The sequence below is a fragment of the Grammomys surdaster genome, unplaced genomic scaffold (assembly GCF_004785775.1).
Source record: "Grammomys surdaster isolate TR1022 unplaced genomic scaffold, NIH_TR_1.0 164, whole genome shotgun sequence".
Classification (NCBI taxonomy): Eukaryota; Metazoa; Chordata; class Mammalia; order Rodentia; family Muridae; genus Grammomys; species Grammomys surdaster.
In genome coordinates, this window is record NW_021604612.1 from 5,681,597 (window position 1) to 5,701,885 (window position 20,289).

The 20,289-nt window shown below is 47.9% G+C and overlaps 1 protein-coding gene across 1 annotated transcript in view; it reads left to right on the plus strand.

Moving 5' to 3' along the window:
* Ksr2 (kinase suppressor of ras 2) overlaps positions 1–11,908 on the plus strand; it is a 352,941-nt gene extending 341,033 nt beyond the window's left edge. Inside the window, exons 18-21 of the mRNA XM_028765415.1 lie at positions 4,084–4,215; positions 9,142–9,271; positions 11,568–11,701; positions 11,854–11,908. Coding sequence (XP_028621248.1) covers positions 4,084–4,215; positions 9,142–9,271; positions 11,568–11,701; positions 11,854–11,908 — 451 coding nt within the window. The remainder of the gene's footprint in view (positions 1–4,083; positions 4,216–9,141; positions 9,272–11,567; positions 11,702–11,853) is intronic.
* Positions 11,909–20,289: the final 8,381 nt, after the last annotated feature.

Consider the following 20,289-nt stretch of genomic DNA (forward strand, 5'->3'; position numbering starts at 1 on the left):
ACAGGGTTGATGTTTCCAAAAACACCCCAGAGAGCTGCAGGAAGCAGTCTAGTCTCAGGAGTAACCACACAGGTGTGGCATGCTGCAGCCACTTATTACAATGGCACCCAAGACAGGTGGCTTAGCCAAGGTGAGCCCTGTCTTCTTAACTGTATAGTCAAGAAAGTATCCCTCAGGAGGTGAGCTTACAAGCATGGCGAGTCTGACAAGTAACACGGCACACAGTAGGTCTCAGCAGAGAGAGACCTGCCTGGACTGGCAGCAAAGAGGTAACCATACAGAACCCTGCAAACAGCTGCTCTGCCACCCTCAAGAGAGAGTGTCATTTAAGATGCCAGACCTGCCGTGCCAGCCACACATAGCCTGTTATTAATCATAATAATACCCATAATGAAGATGATTTGGGCTTGTCATTGGTGGGCCAGTTGCCGTGGGAACAGGACACCCTGGGGTGTACGCTCTAAGTCTGGCTTCTAACCCTCTCCCAGGCATGTGCCAGCCCCAGGCTGATGACATTTGTATGCCTGCCACACCCTCTCCTGTCCCAGGGGTCCGAAGGCCACCAGCCTCTGTCATCCTGGCCATGCCTGGGGACAGTTGTCTGACTCATTCTAAGTTCTCTCTTCTGACTTAGACATTCTTACTTTGGGCTGTAATCTCGATCCTATTCCTGTGTCCTCCAGATAAACAGATATATTTGTGTGGAGGATGTGGTATGCAATCATTTCTACCCAGTAGTCACATAGCCCTGACGGTGGAGAGAGCCCTAAACTAGACACTCTCATATTGCCATAGTTATCTGAAGTATAAATGAATGTGCCCTCTTGGCACACGGGAAGATAGAGACAAGAGTCTGCCTGAGGCCTCACGACTGATAAGCCCCCAATGCGTCCCTAAGTCCTTATATGCCAGTAGGTATTCTTGATTCCAGAAGAAAGATATCATTCAACTGTGCCAACCCCCAGGGTTTGCTAGAGGGTCTGAGCCCTCTGTACTAGCAGCAGACACATAGGATCATGTTCTTTGTTCACAATAGAGGAGAAATTCTTGACACTGGAATCTGGATCATTCTCTTTTCTAATGTGCATTAAATGGGTGTCTTTGTTAGGGTTTTACTGCTATGAACAGACACCATGACCAAGGCAAGTCTTATAAAGGACGACGTTTAATTGGGGCTGGCTTACAGGTTCGGAGGTTGAGTCTTTTATCATCAAGGTGGGAGCATGGCAGCATCCAGGCAGGTACAGGAGGAGTTGAGAGTTCTACATCATCATCTGAAGGCTGCTTGTGCAAGATTGACTTCCAGGCAGCTAGGGTGAAGGTCTTAAGACCATGCCCACAGTGACACACCCACTTGAACAAGGCCACACCTCCAAATAGTGCCACTCCCTGGGCCCAGCATATACAAACCACCCCAATGGGTAACTTTCGGTGGGAGCTATTCTTTCTGCTCATGGACCTGGAGACATTCTTCACTGCTCTAGCTAGGGGGTGTGTGTTGGGGGAGGGGAGTGCTACCAGAAACTACTGAGTGGGGACCCGAGGTCTCCATGAAACATGGTACAATGCATAGAAGAGCCCCCACCTGACAGAGAAGCATCTCCAGTAATGTAGGACACTGAGGATGAGAAGCCCCGAGTTAGACTAGATTTCAAGGTGGCCATCTAACTGCGTCTCCCTCCTGGTATAGGAATACAGGCAGTGGATGAATGGCCCCTGTGCTGGATAGAGAGGTACTCCAAGCAGAGCCTCAATTCTCCCACAGTAGCCGGCTGAAGCTCAGTGATTCCCCCAGCTCAGTCTCCTTCCTTCAGCCACTGACTAGGGATCTCTCAATGGTTGTGTTTATCCGGATGGATCTACCGTGTATCCTCGGAGAAGAAAAATAACTTGAAGAGCTACATGTCTAGAATGTTCCCAGCCCCCTCAGCCAGCTAGGAAATGCATCAGCAAGTCTGGCACCCTGAACCCCCAAACTCCTGCCACCTCATTAAGAGGTTTCTTCTTTATGCCCAGGATTTCTGAGGCACTGAGCGGATTTTAAGGAGCGAACAAACAAGCGCTTTCTATCTTCCTCTTCATGTGTATTGGAAAAATACTAGTTTCTATTTATGGCTGTGCTAAAAGTCACTTATTAAAATATATGTAAGTTGTTTTATTTTTTAAAGAAGTGGTTTTAGTAAATCATTATCTAGATCTGGGATGCTAGCCAGAACAGGTGTAGCTGCGCAGATTCGACCTTAATTAAAGTGGAATCTGGGGCTGCGAAATGCTCTGCGGGGATTGATGCTTGCTGGCTAGCCAGGTGACCCGAGTTTGATCCCCGAGATTTTCATGTTAGAAAGAGAGAAGTGATTCCCGCAAGTTGTCTTCTGACCACCATGTGAGCACTGTGTGTGTGAGTGTGTGTGTGTGTGTGTGTGTGTGAGTGTGTGTGTGTGAGTGTGTGTGTGTGTTACATGAAAATAAAATTAAGAAGTTAAGGTGGAATTAAATTAAAAGCTCACCCCTTGGGGCTGGTGAGATGACTCCACAAGTAAACATGATAATCAGCAAGCCTGAAGACTCAAGTTCAATCCCCAGGACCCACACGGTAGAAGGAAACCAGACTCCAGCCCTTCAGCCATGTGTCAAAAGCACACACACACACACACACACACACACACACACACACACACACACAGAGAGAGAGAGAGAGAGAGAGAGAGAGAGAGAGAGAGAGAGAGAGAGAGAGAGAGAGAAAGAGAAATTGATGGCTGCCACATTTGAGAGAGTAGACAGCAAAACACCACTCCTAAAGAGGTTCAGACATGGAGGAAATTGTGACAATGACTTTGACTGAGTGCCCTGGAAGCTTACCTGTAAGAGCAGTAGAATGCAGCCAGCCCCGGGGTCCCCAGAGAAACTGTCATGGAAACTGTGGGCCTTCCTGCTCTCAGTCTCTATCCAGATGCATCCTGTCCCTTGCTCATGTCCCTTGGCCAGCAGCCTGTTCTCTAGTTGTCTTTGGTCACCGAAGACTCTATGCACTCAGTCATTTATCCCCAGTGGAAGGCTGGGATCTGCTGAAGACTTGCAAGGCATTAGAGCAACCTGGCCTGCCTCCTCCTCGAGGTACTTATCCAAGGGACAGTGCCAGGCACACAGAGGGACAGTCTCAGCATTGACCCACAGATGTTCACTACACTGTTGTTTATAATGGGGGAAGGCAGCACCACTAAAAACAGTTCAGACATGAGCCCATGTTGCCTTCCTATGCACAGATGTCCATTGGTTTCCAGAACTCTCCTCTGGAAACTTCCCCGCATCTTTGACTTTGATTTCCCTTCTTGCTAAGATACCCTTTTATTCACGTGGCTGGATCCTCTGCTACCTAGTGTTTAGCTCTCACTCATCCCAGGTTTGCACACAAGCTCTGTCGTGATTCTTCGTGTTATATTCACCACTATGTAGCCTTTTTTTTTTTCTGTTTAATTCATTCATTGACTCTTTTCCATATCACTTGCGGGGGCTCGCACTTTGTCGGTTTTGTTCACGTTTGCAGATCTGGTGCCAGAAATCTACTAGAATGTGCTATTTGGGAGATTTGAGGTTTTTAATCTGTGAGATGTTTGCATAGATTAGAGCAGTTCTCAGCTCATGGGGAATGTCCTTTCATGGGGATCACCTAAGAATGCCAGAAAACACAGATATGTACATTCCAACTTGTTAACAGCGGCAAAGTTACAAAGTATCAACAAAAATAATTTTATGGTTGGGGGATGCCACAACATGAGGAACTGTCTAAAATGGTGGCAGCATTAGGAAGGTTGAGAGCCTTCTGTTCCAGAGGTAACCTTGACTGCAGAGTGCCACATGTGGGAACAAGAATGGGGAATGTTGGACAAAGATGAGCAAGAGGGACGAGAGGCTGTGGACCTAGAGGTGGCTTGAGCTGGCCTCCATGTATCCTCTCTCTGTACCTCACCCTGGGTCTCAGGCTCACTGGAGGTCCTTAGAGGAAGGTAGGAAACCGACCGAGGTGTTTCTGGGACTTGGGATCAGTGCCACAAAACAAACCTCATCTTGGCTCTGCCTCTCCAGGCGAGACGACAAACTGCGGATTCAGAACGGCTGGCTGTGCCACCTAGCCCCAGAGATCATTCGCCAGCTGTCCCCTGACACGGAAGAGGACAAGCTCCCGTTCTCCAAGCACTCGGATGTCTTTGCGCTTGGGTAAGTGTGGGCCACACTCTGCCCTTCGACCTCCACGGTGTGGGTGGGGCCTCTGCCTAGTGACACCTTTGGAAGAGTCAGGGCACTTGTTAGCAAGGACATAGAGATTTCCGAGTGAACTCGAGGTTAGAAAGAATAAGTGTAACACGTTTGTCTGTCTGGTTTCTCACTGATTATCGGGCCATGTCAAGTCATCCTATCTATTCACTCACTCATTCATCTATCCATTTGTTCACTGTGTATCAATTCATTGTTATATTGTTGCAATGTTTGTACTTCGATTTGCCAGTGAGCCAATTCCAAGATGGCTGCCCGTGCACACGCAACTGTGGCAGCCTCTCCACTCTGCTAAGCGGAGGGTGCCCAAGCATGCGCCCAACGTGCCAACAAAGGGCCTCGCTGCAACGATGGGCTTAAGCCTGAGGATTTACACAGCATCATGCCCACCAGATTTAGGTTTCCTTTTTTTGAATGATGTTTTTACACGCAGCAGGATCTCCTGGTTCATGTGCGCTTCGCATAATGACGGAGACCAGGGAAATTCACATGTCTGTCACCTTGCAACTTTCTCTGAATTCAAAAGCATTCTCAAGTTTCTTGACTAGGAGAGTGACTAGAGTTAATATCTCCTTCCAGTGGGCTCCTTGTAGGCAAGCCACTAAGTGCAGATAGCCTTCAAGGACAGGAAATGTCCTCTCTGCCGTTTTCAGTTAGGAAGGAGTTCTTAAAACTGATCTGGCTTCTCCTTTTCAAGGTGCTGGGGATGGGAGCTGGAGCTTTGCACATGCTGGGCAAACGTTATACTTCTGAATCGCTTTGGCCTCTCTAGGGAGATGGTTTAGTTACTGCTTGTCACACAATCATGATGACTTTACCTTAGTGACCGTATTAAACAACTGGGTGGCACATGATTCCCTAAAACTCAATGGCTAGCCATCCTAGCTAATTTGATGACTCTAAGCCTAGCGAGAGACCCCCGCCTCAAACAATACGCTGGAGAGAAATCGAGGCAAGATTTTCAACAGTGACCTCTGACCTCTGCACATTTGTACAAACTTGCACCTGCGTGTTTATAGTCACAAGTATATTTACATACACACGGAAGCACATAACACATACAGACACACACACACACACAGACTACCACCAGCAGATGAGAAGAAGCAGCCAGGAAATAGCTGTACCACATCCCTTAAATAACCACACTGTGCCCATCCTTAAAATAGCCTTTATTCATGGGATGGATTTGGAGAGTTGGGAGAGGGTGCTGGGAACACTGACGGGGTAAGCTGCAAGCTTGTAGATTTGTGCAATTAGGCCTGTCATCCCTAAAGCGCATTAGAGAGGCAGTCAGTCTCCTGTAGAAAAGCGTCCTACCGTGCCCTCACCCTCAGCCTCCCCGACGGTGCACTTTAAGAAGATCTCACTCCCTAGAGCTCCTCCTTTGAGCCCCTTGAGAAGCCATCACTTGCTCTAACTAGTTAATGCCCAGATCTTTATCTAGTTAGATATCATTATCTGGAACCAAATTGCTGTAATTAAGTTGGTATATTTTTACTGTGAATTTAGCGAAAGAAAAAAAAATGTAATTAACAAAATGTTCTCTAGTAAGTAATTGGTTTCCTACTGGAGTTTTCAGCTATAACTGTTTTTTTCTTCTTCTTCTTCTTCTTCTTTTTTTTACACTTTAAAGTGAATTTTCTTCTTAAAAGTTGGGTTAGGAAGGAAGTTTTAATGAGCCGTTTATTGGTGACACTGTTGGATTGCAAAGGACCCCTTGCTCTCGGACTCCAGCCAATTAGGAGCATCCTGTTGCCAGGGAACCTCATGTTCGGGGATGATTTAGAGCAGAGAAAGTGGGTAGAAGTGTACTAAGCACCGAGTTCAGCTTCTCACGTGTATAGTAGCACACAGCCTTCACAAACACCTTCTCAAGTTGGGACCATGCTGCCCTGGATTGACTGGTGTGAAGAGCAAGGTCAGATGGCTGTGACCTACCATGTGACAACTGGCGGCAGAGCTGGGACTCAGGCCAGGAACACCCTCATTCTATGGCCGGGGCTTTGAACCGAGTAGCCCACAGACCCGGGAGCGAGTCACACTCAAGGCCCTGCTTCTGTCTGCTGCAGATTAAACTTAATAAAACCTATGCAGGAACTGGGGAGCTGGCTCAGTCCTTCGTGTACACCATGCAAATGCGAGGACCCGAGTTCAATCCCCAGAACCCACCAAAAAAGCAGAGAATGGTAGTGCATGCCTGTGATCCCAGCACCAGGAAGGTCTAGACACAGAGATCCCTGGAGCTTCCTGGCTAGGCTGGATGAGCTGATGAGTCCCAAGCCAGTGAGAGACTCTGCCTAAAAACAAGGTAGAAGCAGCATGTGGTATTGCCTACCTTTAATTCCAGCATGCAAGAGGTAGAAGTAGGCAGATTTCTACGAGTTCAAAGTCAGTCTGGTCTACATAGTAAGTTTGAGACCAGCCTAGGTCACATAGAGAGACCTTGTCTCAATTAAACAAGGTGGACATACCAGGGACTGACACCTAAGGGAGACCTCTGGCATCTGCATACATGTGCACATAAGTACATAAGCACAGGCCACACGTACATACATGTCCATGTGAGCCCATGTACACAAGAAAGAAAAGGACAAAAGACCATCAGTGAGATGAAGTCATTTCTTGGGCTCTGGATGGACCTTGAGGACTGGGACATGGACCTTGAGTGTCAACCACTGGTCAAAGAGATGTCTAAGTCATCTGGTTTGTTGTAAAAGGCTCGCTCCCTGGTCAGTCCCTTCCTGTGTATGGGAGTCAGCTAACCTAGACAAGGCATGGTCCACCAGGGCCAGCAAGTCATCAACCAATCAAAACATCAGAATAAAGAGATGTGCAAAGAGAATTAGGCACGAGGCTCAGCAGCGAGTGCTTGCTTAGGGTGTATGAGGCCCTGGATTCTGTCCCAGGAACTCAAAACCAGGCCAGTCCCGCCATCTTCCAAAGACTGTGTCAAGCTGACCTTCATGCTCCCACGCTGAAGCCACTAACTGAAGGGGTACAGTCATCACATGTGAGGCACCGGGTCCTATCCCCAGCATCAGAGAAAATAAAATCCAGAAGGGATTTTTTTTTCATGTATGATTCATTTTTAAGTTTATCTTAATTTTTGAGCTGGTATAATTACACCGTTTTTTCCCTTTGACCTTCATTCTTCCCACGTTGTTCTTTTTCAAAGTCATGGTCTCTTTTCCCATGAATCGTTATCACGTGCGTGTATGGGTGACATGCATATATGTGTACATACGTATTCTTAAATAGACCTTGCTCTGTCTGTGTCTGGTTACTTGTATGTATGTTTTCAGGGCTAACCATTTGGTATAACCAAATGCTGTGCTCTTCCCTGGGGAAGACTGTTTCTCCCGCCCTCAACATCCTTAGTGGCTGTAATTCTTTGTACAGGGTTGAGACCTTCTGGGCTTTCCCAACTTTAACATGGCCTGTTGCTGTTATCCTTGTTCAGATCATGTTTGGGCAGAACCCTTAGAGACTGGGGAGATGATTCAGCAAGTTTCAGGCCATCTAAGGCTACCTGGTTATGAGCATTTTTGCCCTCTTGGAAATCTAATGTTTGGTTCCCAGCACCCCGGCATCTCTTGTAACTTCAGAATCTCTGGCGCCCTCTTCTGGCCTCCACAGGCACTCACAGTCACATGCATCTAACCCCACACACTCTTAAATAAAAATAAAACAAGATATTAAATAGAATAAAGTTGCCCCTGAAGACTTGAGTTGACACAGTCCTTGATCAGTCAAGAGAATGTCAAAGTGCCTTGTGTTCCTTAAAGAAGTCTCCTTGGGGAGTGGGGGTTAGGGGAAAAAACATCATTTCCTGGGATTACTGAGGTATTTCCTGAGGTAAGAGACCTGCTTCTCAGGGAATGGAAACTATTGGCCACAGTTGTCACAGCTCAGTGACATGCCAACATCCCAGAGCTCAGCCACCACCATGCTCACCGCCGATGGCGCCTCATTTACATACCACCCAGCCATCACCCCAACTACTGTCAAGCTCTCTGTCAGCATCCTTTTCTCCCTTTATTGCATTGTCGTGACTTATGAGGCATGTGGCATAGCAAATATGCAGCAGAGCAATCCTGGTACTGTGTCCTGATGCTTGGTGTCCCACAGAGACACCCTGCCGTGGGCACAGAGAGATGGGCGTGGCTAGCACAGCATCATCCTGCTAGCATAGACTTAGGCCAGTCTGCATCACAACCAGCCATCCCACACTACGAAAAAACTCCCCTCCCACTACTCCTCACGGGTCACGTTGCTAACTTTGATGATCCTCCCCCCAATCCACGCATATTGAGTGATTTTAACCCCCCCCCCAAATATTCCTTATCCCATTTCTTACACTTAGAGTGACCTATTGAGAAATGTTCATGCCAGCTAAATGTCTTGCATGTAAATATTCTCCAGGTAATATGGTGCTGCTTCATTTAAAAGAGTAACCACCATACATACATCTGCTGACTATTTCTGAGATGCTACACCGTTTCCACCTCTTTCAATGTTACATATAGGCCATAGAGAACAACCTTATGAACAAAGTATTCAAATACAGATTTTTCTCAAGTATAGAATTTAAATATATAATTGTGAGTGGCCGCGACACTGTGTTAAAGTATTCAGGTACAATTTGTATCCTTCCTGGCATCAAAATAGGCATTCTGAAACAACAAGCCTAATGTCTAACTTCAAGAGGGTTTTTTTTTTTTAAATTGCCAACTCCTTGAGAAGAGACCGCAGAGGGAAATGGCCAGCCAGGATGCTGCCCCTGTTTGTGCAATGGGTGAAGAAAGGGGCTCCAGGGTGACAAATGGCACACCACATCAATCATTAACCATATTCACTGTCTGACAGCACCATCTGGTATGAGCTCCATGCCAGGGAGTGGCCATTCAAGACCCAACCGGCAGAGGCAATAATTTGGCAGATGGGCACAGGAATGAAACCCAACCTCAGCCAGATTGGCATGGGAAAAGAAATCTCGGTAAGTCCTATGAGAGGCAGGGTCTGGGGACAAGGAGAGAGGCCGACACAGTCCTGGGATTTCTTGGTCCTGAGTATGAAGGTTAAAGATACTTTCCCCAGAGAGTGGCTAAGAAAGTGTCCTACTTAGAGTTTAAAGGGCAAAATTCTCAGCACTATGCCTGCAATTCCAGGGACCTTCCACCAGGGGCCCAATAACACTTGGTCAACCTCTTGACAATGGATTGCTGCTTCAGATAAAACCAAAGAATACCTGGTCTGTTACTTTTTAAAACAATATTCATTAAAATATCACAGACAATATTAGCACTCATTTTTCCTTGCATCTCATAAAAGTATGAAACCATTGTCTAACTCAAAGTATGCTAGACAGAAACCAAGGAGCATGATTGTAAGCCAGTAATCTTCCTCTTAGACACAATGGAGAGAACTCATTAGCTTGTCTCCTCTGTATCTTTAAAGGATACCCACTAATCTAGTGGAATGCAGCTAGTGACTTCAGGATTTCTTCTATCCCTTGCTTTCAAGAAAAAATGCCAAGAAACTCCTACAGCTACTTACTATTGGTCTTGACACATCTCAGGCCTTCTAGCATAGAGCCTCCCTGGTTTACGAAAGAGACTCATGAAGCAGATGAGGAGAGGGGAAGGAGAGAGAGCCAGAGGGATATGGTGAATGGGTGGATAGATAGATGGCAGAGGAAGATAAATAAGAGAATTGATATAAAAGAATGGTTATGCAGAGCCATGCTTTGTGGACAGATAGATGGATGAATGGGTGGGTGGGATGTCGTGTGGATAAATAAGTGGGCGGTGAGTGGACAGAGAGATGAGAGAGTAGATAACTTATGTGTGGATGAATGAATGGAGGGATGGATGCTGAATGAGGATGGGTGAGTTCATATAGATGGATGGATGGATGGATGGATGGATGGATGTGTATATGTTGTGAATGGATGGTGGTGTGGGTGGGTGATGGATGAATAGATAATAGATGCCAGATGAAGAATCAATGAATGAGTTGATGAGGGTGGATGTATAGATGGTGGGCAGATGGATAAATGTGTGGCTGTATGTATGAGTGGGTAGATAAATTGTAGGTGTTGAGTAGAGAGGTGGATAGATGGACAGTCGGCTGGGTAGATGAGTGGATAGCAAACAGATGGTGAACTGCAGTGGGTAGAATGGCTGAGTATATGAGTAGGGAGTGGATGAGTGCATGGATGAATAGATAATGGATTCTCGAAGAAGGATGACTGAATGTGTTGATGGATGGGTGTGTGCTCGTGAATGGATGGTGGTGTGGGTGGGTGATGAATGAATAGATACTGGATACTAGAAGAAGGATGAATGGATAAGTTGATAGCTGGATGGGTAGATGAGTAGACTGATGGGTTGGGTTGCTGGGATGGCTGTGTACATGAATGGATAGGTAGACGGTGGCTAGTGAGTCGATGCATGGATGGATGGGTGAATGGATAGGTAGATGGATGGCAGGGTGGCTGTGTATATGAATGAGTGGGTAGATGGTGGTTAGTGGATGGATGGATGGGTGGGTGGATGGACAGATGGATGAATATGTGGATGGATGGATAGATGGTGAATGAATAAATTGATGGGTGGATGGATGGATGGATGGATGGTTGGATAGATGGATGGATGGATGGATGGATGGTTGGATGGTTGGATGGATGGATGGATGGATGGATGGATGGATGGATGGATAAATGGATGGATGGATGGATGGTTGGATGGATGGATGGATGGATGGATGGTTGGATGGATGGATGGATGGATGGTTGGATGGTTGGATGGATGGATGGTTGGATGGATGGATGGATGGTTGGATGGATGGATGGATGGATGGTTGGATGGATGGATGGATGGATACATGGATGGATACATGGATAGATGGGTGGATGGATACATGGATAGATGGGTGGATGGATGCGTGGATGGATGGATGGATGGATGGATGGATGGATGGATGGATGGATGGGTAGATGGATAGATTGACAGGTTGATTGATGATAGGTGGCTGTGAAGGCTGTGTACATGAGTGAGCATATGGGTGGTGGCTGGAGAGTGAGTAGATGGATAGATGGGTGGGTGGGATGGCTATGTTTATCAGTGGGTAGATTGATCAGTGGATGGAAGGGTGGTTAATGGAGAAATGTGAAGTAGACCAGGTGGATGGACAAATGGCTGACCCAGAGCAATGCCCAGGCGCTGAGACTCAGACGAGGACTCAGGAAAGTCACCACTTAGGTCCACTCATGACTCACTGGCTTCTTCTAGGACATACTGCTCTTCTGCTGGGCCTTCGAGCAGGAAGAACGGCCGACCTTCACCAAGCTCATGGACATGCTAGAGAAACTGCCAAAGCGAAACCGCCGCCTGTCACACCCCGGACATTTCTGGAAGTCTGCAGAGTACGTGTTTCCCTCAGCACCTCCCCCACTGCATTACCCATTGACCTTTGTCTCTTTTTTTATCCCCTCCCCCAACCCTTCCCTGAGCTGGCCCCACTCTTCGTACCCAGCACCCAGCCACCACACTTGTCTACCAGTGTCTGTCTGTCCAGAGGAGCCCATTATGACACTGGGGCCCCACAGTGTCGCCTGTGGCTGGCACAGTGACCTCTCCCTTAGCTCTTCCTGATGACAGACATTGTCTCAGTCTGAACAGCACATGGAAAGACCAAGTTCCATCTGTCATGTGACTGGGGTCTCTTTTATGAAGCTGACAGGCAAGGCCCCTTCCACCCTCCCCCATCATGCCAGATCACAGCTCCCAGAATCCTCCTTTGCACAAGTCTAGAGATGGGAAGGGCTCCCAGCTTTTCATCATCCTCTGCATCCACTTCCTTCTTGGGAGGCTCCATGCCCCTCCTTGCCCTTGCCTTAGCTATAGGTCCGTTGCCTCCTCCAAGACCGAGAGCATGCATTTTACCCTAGGGTCCCCTCCCCAGGCCTGCCTCCATGACAGATCTCTCTCGGAGATGAGAAAGGGGCTGCTTAGGGGGCCTCATTTCCTGTTGTCTGCCTAGGCACTCCTAGGTAAGCTCACACAGACTCAGGTATATACACACACATACGAGTACAGAAACGGTATTCCCCACAAACCTACAGAAAGGGGGGGGGGCTCAGTTGTGCACACATCTCCATACACAGGAACATTTCATGGAAGTAAACCCTGAAGCCTGCTCCTGTAGGCAAATTCAGGAACAAACCCAGGCATCTTAGTGATACTGTAAGCCAAGTGAGACACATGCATACCCACACTTAACACTGGCCTGGCTATTCACCAGGCACGCCCACACACAGAGATGTAGATACTGGTTATACAAAGGGACCCCATGAAGACCCTCAAGGTCCCAGGAGCTGGGTGAGGAGACATCCCTGGCCTCTGATCCTCATATTGGTTCTCATCCCAAAGGCTCACAGGGTCCACTGTCAGAGGGGCACAGGTTGAAATTTCCTCTCTGCTGTTAATAGCCGTGTGGCTTGGGCATATCCATTGACTTCCCTGAGCTATAATTTCATGCTCTGAACATTGCGGGCAGCACAACCCATAGCAGGGATACTGTGAGGGCTCAGCAAGGTTATGTGCTTGGCACCGGGCACACTGAGCCTCAGAAAACCAACGTTCACTCTGCCCTGTCAACCACCATGTGCCAGGAGGAAGTAAGAGCCTCAGACTGGCATTGCGGTGGCACTTAGAGCCAGTCATGCAAGAAACAGGCAGGAGGCAGCTCAAACGGGCTCCACTCTACCTGCTAAGAGAGTCCAGAATACGGATAGAACTGGCTTGAGAGTTCAGGCAAGACCTCAGAGTATCTGGTGCTCTAAAACTCGAAGGTCCTTTGGGCTAGCACCAAGCCCGTGATCAAAAGCATTCAGTTGAGCAGAAGAGCTTAAACCCACTGAGCATTAAAGAGGCAGAAAGCCTTGTCTTCTAGGTTCTTCTCTAGACATAAACTGAAGAGACTAAAACAGAGGAGTAAGTTGTGGTCCCGAGTCTCGAGAGGCTAGAAATCTTGTAGAAGTTTCCATTCAGTCATCCGTTACTCGTTCTGTGTGCTGAACTCCTGTGGGGGAATCAGAGCCGGTTCTAAGAGGCACATGCCGGATCATGTACGTCTGCTGCTGTTTCCACTGTCAAATCTCTGGCACAGGTCGGGTCTGATACCCCAGGTCTCTGTATTCAACAATGTGTCGAGTTTTTCGCAACCTAAACCGTGGACTGCTTACTGCAGTGAGGGTTATACTTCTTAGCTGTACACCATAGGCAAACCACATAACCTCCCCCAAACCCAACTTTTATTTGGAAAAAGGATACAAAATGCTATAACTAAACCTCTTCCCGGGCTTAAATGAGATCAAGGACAGCCCACACTCAGTGTAGAGTCTAGTGTACAATAGACCTTTGTCAGTAGCAGTCCCTTCTGCTTAGGAAGGGCAGGAGCCCACTGGAAACCATCGTCTGAGAAGATGTTAGCACATAAAAGATATCATAATGGAACCTACATCGCTCTAATCCACCCTTTCTTCTCTTCCCCCTCCCAGGCTGTGACCATGGACACTGGCCAGCTTCAGCTGCCTCACCCCCCCCCAAACCACCTCTGTCCCCCTGCTCTGCCCTCTGCCAGCTCAGGAGGCCCAGGCTTGCCACCATCAGGGAGTCCTGACACGGCTCAGCCTGGGAGACCTACGTGACAACATTGCAGAGGCTGTCCACACCTTCGATTTGTACCCCGTTACTCAGGCAGGATCAGGGACCACTGAACTAGGATCAAACTGGGCCAGAGAGGGTCCTGTGCATGGCGTGAAGGAGCTACAGACTGAGCACACCACCTCTGGGCTGTGGAAACCAAGACACACGCCCCGTGGACAGACGTAGACTTACACGCTGGACCAGTGTGCGCGCGTGTGTCTACACGTGGACAGGACCACCTGCTTTCCTTCCACCTGGAAGAGCCAGCTATGGAGTGTCCCAGCTGTGCTATTCTGGAACATAGGACCAGGATGGAACCAGGAACAACATACCTGCTCCGTTGTCAAGGCTCCCAGGTCAAGGTCAGGGTAGGGAGGGCGTGGGCTAAGCTTGCAAACATCTGTTTTTAGAGGCCCCATTCCAAGCTGGAAGTGACTGGTAGCCGCTGAGCACACAATTCCAAAGGACAGTAGGCAGTCCTGTATGTCTTTTTAGCACAGGGCCTCTCTGGGGACCAGTCCCTGGCCTTCACCCTCCTTCTGTTTTATAAGAACATTATTCTAATGGACCTCATGACCACGCTACCCTGGGCAACTGGAGAACACCATAGCTTTTCAGCTGATGTGACATCTGGGGGCCCTTTACAGTTCACCACCATTCGTGGCTCCCCCTAAGTCTGAGTCCTGAGGACCGGGGCCGTGGCGAGAGAGTTCTGGTGCATTCTCTCTGGGGCGCTAGCAATGCTGGGGTTAAGTACTCCTGCAGTGATGGATACGGTCCTGGGTATGCATGATGGGTTACATGGGTATGCGTGTAACTGTTTACAATGGTCTCCCTGCCTCCCGCTGGTTGTGTTCCTTGTTACGGAGGCGGGGAGAGGATCCACATAGAGAGGTTCCCGTGGTCTCTGCTCTTGCCTGGTGCTGAATCCTGAGTGGTCTCCCCACTGAGGACTCTGTGACTCTGTGACCCTCTGCCCCTCCCTTACTGAGAGCACTCAGCACTCCATCTCCCAAGCCTTTCTTCATCCCTTGCCTGAGATGGAAGCATTTCTGGTTAGTGTTGGGCTGCACCCCTCCCCCACCACCAACCAGATGGGTAGTACAGAGTGAATAGGAAGGGAGAGCCCTGAGGTCGCTGGTCCACGTCCCCAAAGCCACATCCCCAAAGCCACATCCCCAAAGCCACATCCCCAAAGCCACATCCCCAGTAATCAGACCTGACAAAAGAGGGAAAGCCATCCCCAAGCTGAAAAGAAGCAGAGGCAGCCAGGCAGCCAAATCCAGACAAACATACAAAACCATCCCCCCTTCTGAGTGGCCCTATTGGGTGTACATGCTAGGACCAAGCGTGCGTCCAAAGCAGGAAGACTGATTGACAGCAGCCATGCTTCTAGAGAGATGTACCCCACGACACCCTCAAGTCTTCTCAGGACCTTCTCAAACTCCTTTGCAAAGCTCCTGCTGTCTGCACCTGGGGCCCTGGGGACTCACACACAAGTTGTTCCCATGTGAACATCCCCCTCCTAGTGACATCTGTCTTTGTGGCTCAGCTTTTGTGCCTCTTACAGACATTTTTCATGTATTCAGTCATGCCCCCTGGGCTCCAGAATCACTAAGGGCCATTCTCGCCAGCAACTGTAACCCCCATCTACCAAGCTCCTTTCTGAATACATCCCCGTGGCCAGGAGCCCAACCCCAGTCTCCTACTAAGCATCTTAGAGTTCTTCTTTTCTCTTTAACCACATCAGAACCTCTTTGGTCCATAGACCCCAGTCTCTGTCACACACCTTTGTGTCTCAGAAGAAGAGAGGAGAGGGCCAGGGAGGGCTGAACCACTGGGACCCTGAAATGTCTACTAATTTTCTCATGCTTGTAGCTGAATGATCCAGTGAGGCACAGTTCTGGGTGTCCCAAGGAAGCCAGAGGAAGGTGTCTCCTCAGGAAGGAGTGACCAGTCACCTGCCTCCCAGGGGCCTGCCCTGCCCTTAAGCTAGGGTCTACAATCTTTCAAGCATCCACAGACTCGGAGTGTTGTGGCAACCTGCCTGTAATCCTGGCACTCTGGAGGCTGAGGCAAGAGGATAACAAGTCCAGACTACATAGGATTTCTTAGGGTCTGTTAGTGATGAAATACTTGGATGATACGGAATGAGTCCCAGCCCTCCCTGTTCTTACGATGTCCTTCCTCTTATGGGATCAGGGTCTCTTGGGTTTAAGTCAAATGTCGCCTCTTCACTCTTGCTCTTTCCTGACCTCAACACCCACCAAAACCTGTGCCTGGGCTGCAGGCTTCATCTCTCTCTGACTTTGCTCCCTCCCTTCAGCTAACAGACCCTGGCTTGCTAGTAGCCCCTTAATGTACAGACATCTGAATCAAGGGATTAAAAAAACTCAGTCTCTTCTCCGAGGAAGCATTTGGGGGAAAATGTATTCCTTCACCCTGCATAGAGCCAATGGGAAGAGAGGAGGCCATATCGTTAGAGACGTTTCCCTAACTGCAGGCCCATTCAACCACTCGCTTCCTACAATGCCCCTTGTTCCGTCAGACCAGCCGCTCGCTCCACTAATACCAAATGGCTTCTGCCCCTGCTTCACACTGCAAATCCTTTGAGATATAGGCTTCAGAGGGGACAAGTCCCTTCTGTCTTTGTGCTGGGACATCATCTATGTCCCTATCCCCAGAGCTAAATTAGAAATTCCAAGTAGCCCCTTGGATTGTTTTGTGGCACGTTCCCCTTACTGGTCAAAGAGGTGGAAAGTCACCTTGCCATGTGCTGTTGTTTTCCATAGCAATCTTGAACTCTTGACCAATAGAAATCTTAGACTGGTGTTGCTAGGCAACTGACTGTATTCGGGATACCCAGGGTACTAGATGTTGCTAGGCAACTGACTGCATTCAGGATACCCAGGGTAGGAGGTGAGAAGAGCTCTTGCTGAACACACACAAAGCCCCAAGTTCCATCCCCAGTGCCACATAAACCAGGTATGATGGTGTATGCCTACATCCCCACACAAGAGAGGTGGAGGCAGGAGGATCAGAAGTTCAGGGTTATCCTTAATGATATAAGGATATAAGTTTGAGAACAACCTGGGCTACATGTGAAAAATAATTTATCTCGAAAAATAATTTTTGTAAATTCAGAATACTTGGTGCCTCACACCCAGTGTCCATATATATACAGCATGTACCACAAACATGTACAAAAATAGACTTCCCTCATATCCCATATCCCTTGTCCCAGTTGCACGTGGTCACCTAAAGGTGCACAGACAAAAGAAGTGCCACTCAGTTAACACTTTACTGGGGACATCAAGCTCCAGCCTGCAAAATGGCTTTTCCATTATTTGTATCTGAGGATGAAAAAAAGGAAAAATATGACTCGGCCAAGTTCAATGCAATACAGATTTCCCATCAATCCCATTTTATCCCTAGCACTGGCGAAATTATTTGCAAGACAGACCCCGTGACCTGGAAAGTCAAAATATATTGTGGCTTGGTTTGTGGCCAGCTTGGCTGGCCTACGATGTAGCGGGCTGACTTAGTGGTTGGGGGAGCAGTCTACAGGAAATGCAAAGGCTTAGAGAGGACGGACAGCTCCCTGACCCTGGTTGGACAGGTATGGTACTAGCTAGGATCTGAATCAAGCCCTTGTGGCTCCTGTGAGCTATCAGATGTGTCTAACCCACAGTCTACAGACTTCATGTGCCCCAGGGCAGCTGTGAATGTGACCCAATACAAAATCGTTAACTGACTTTAAAACATTAAGGGTTTTTGTTTTGTTGTTGTTTGCTTGCTTTTTGGTTTGGGTGGGTTTTATTTTATTTTTCTTTTCTTTTTTTTCCTAACTCATGTGTGAACTTTGTAGACGACAGTGTCATGTCTCAGTGTCAAGGGTGCAGAATGGACAGCTAGCTAGACTTCAAGGCTGCCTTGGTCAGCCAGCGACACCGGCACTCAAGGCTTAAACAACAGTTGCTCATTACTCCCGGATCTGGTTGATCTGGGTTGAGGTGCTTTCCTGTAGTCTCTTGTCTCTGGGGTCATCTTCTCCTAAGACCACTAATAACACCACCTTTCTCCTTGATCCGGGCCCCACTCCTCAGACCTCTTCAAAGATTCTTTCTCTGAATGTACATTGGGGACACCAACAGATGTTGAGGAAAGACTCAGTATGAGTGTTATGGGAAAGGATTCATTGTTCAATCCTGTACCAAGACCCTGGAGGTAGCTGAGGCTGTAGATTTTTAATACCCACAGACCTCCCATCTCTGGCTTTTCATCCCACTCTGGCCCCAAGTTTGAGTCCCCACATGGGCCCTTCATGTCCATATGTCCTGCCTGTCTTCTTTCCACCCATCCATCCTCCTAGGGACTTGTCTTGTTCCAAGAGTGATCCTGGTAAAGCCAAGCCTCCCTCTGCCCCTGTGTTGGCTTCGGTGACAAACTACCACGCATCAAGAGGCTGTTCCCAGTGAGGATGTATGCTCTCAATATCCTACAGGTCCAAAGTTCAAACACAAAGTGTCCATATGACCTACTCCCTCTGGGATTTATCTGGAAGTGTTTTCTTCTTCCTTCTTGACACCTAGTGGTATGGGATAAACTCAGATCTTCCCTGGCTTGTGGAAGCGTCTCTCCAATCTTTACCTTTGCCTCCTCCAGCCACAATGATCTCCTCGAATCTGTCTTTATGTGGCTCTTTTTATGAGGACCCAATCCTGTTGGATTAGGATGCTGTGTATGAGTTATTTTGTAACTTGTGATTGTAACCAAAGGCCCATAGAAACAGTATAAGAGAGTAATTACATGGTTCAGGCTCACAGTTTCCAAGGTCTCAGTCCGTGGCTGCCTGACCCTGTGTTTCTGGGCCTTTCTTGAGGCAGGTGTTCATCATGATAGTATGAGGGTGAGGTGGAAGAACTTCTTCATAGCAAACTGGAAGCAAAGAGAGCAACACAGAAGGGGTCAGGGTGAGATGTGTCATTTCCCTTTCCTCCAGTTAGAACCTTTGAGCATCACATTGTGAATCCATCCAGGGGCTTGTGAGTTAGGTCAGAGGTATCAATACGTCTCCAGAGACTTCATCACAGATACCCAGAGGTACTTCATTGATCCCTTGAAAAGCATGTCTTAATTCTGTCAAGTTGTCAATCAAGATTACCCATCACACTGCTTCACAGGCCTGCATGACCCTGGTTCAAATCAGAGCCCAATCTGAGGCCCTGGCACACTACCCAAATCCTAGCACTCTCCCAGTGACTCTCCTGTGAGTACATAATGTCATCTTCCTTCCTTTGTGGCAAAACCCTGGATCTCCCAGAGACAGATTTTCCAGAGTCCCTAGACCACTTCTCAATCCTACCCATGACAGACATATCCCATCCTTGAACCCCAATAGTCATAGACTTTAGCACATGGGTGATTAGAGTAGGCAATGTGGAAGTACCAGTAAGGTTATTGAGATGAGGATCTAGAAAGATCTATGTATAAAAAAAATCTAGAAGGATGAAGATCTAGAGCAAGGAAAGTACGTGTTAACGCTCCTGCCACTGTTGCCCCTTCCTCTGCCCTTGGCAGACATTACTAATCAATCTCAGCACAACTTTCAACCACAGTCATAGAGCATTTGCCACAAAATCCCTGAATGTGACTATACGCACTGAGAAGGGAAAGCGGTTTTCCCCCAGAAAGTGTCTTCTAATAAACACTGGTGGTTTTAGAATTCATGTCTCAGAATTTTCCAGAGAGCCAAGTCACTCAGGGTCCCTTTAGTGGATAGTCTGCCTGGAACTGTACAGGAGTTTATTTCCAATTAGAGAATTGGGCCAACTGGGAGAGGCTTCTTCCCTGGTAACCCTGCCACTGATACTATGTTGAAACAATGTTGAAACAAAGGAACCCACTCTGCTTGTTGGCCTCGTCAATGCATGGGAGTCTCAAAATCAAGTTCTTACCCAGTGGCCTCTGGGATCAACTCTCTCTATTCCTGAACTCTTAAAATACCACTGATAATTAAGTTAGTGACCAAGAAGACCTTACATGGCCCATCTCTTTGTCTTCTGCCCCATTCCATCTCTTGCCCATGTGCTGAGAAAGATTGAAAACTAGCCAGCATACACTTACTTACATTAGATCTGCTGACCAGCGTCCTCTCCACGGAGCTGGTGGCCATTGTTGATGGCTACAGGATACATTGTGGATCCTTAGATGTGAAAGTCTGATGATTCAAATCAAAACTCAGTTTTTCTTTTCTCCTACTTTGAAGCAGAAAAAAAATCTCAGCTTGGCTATTGCTTCATGT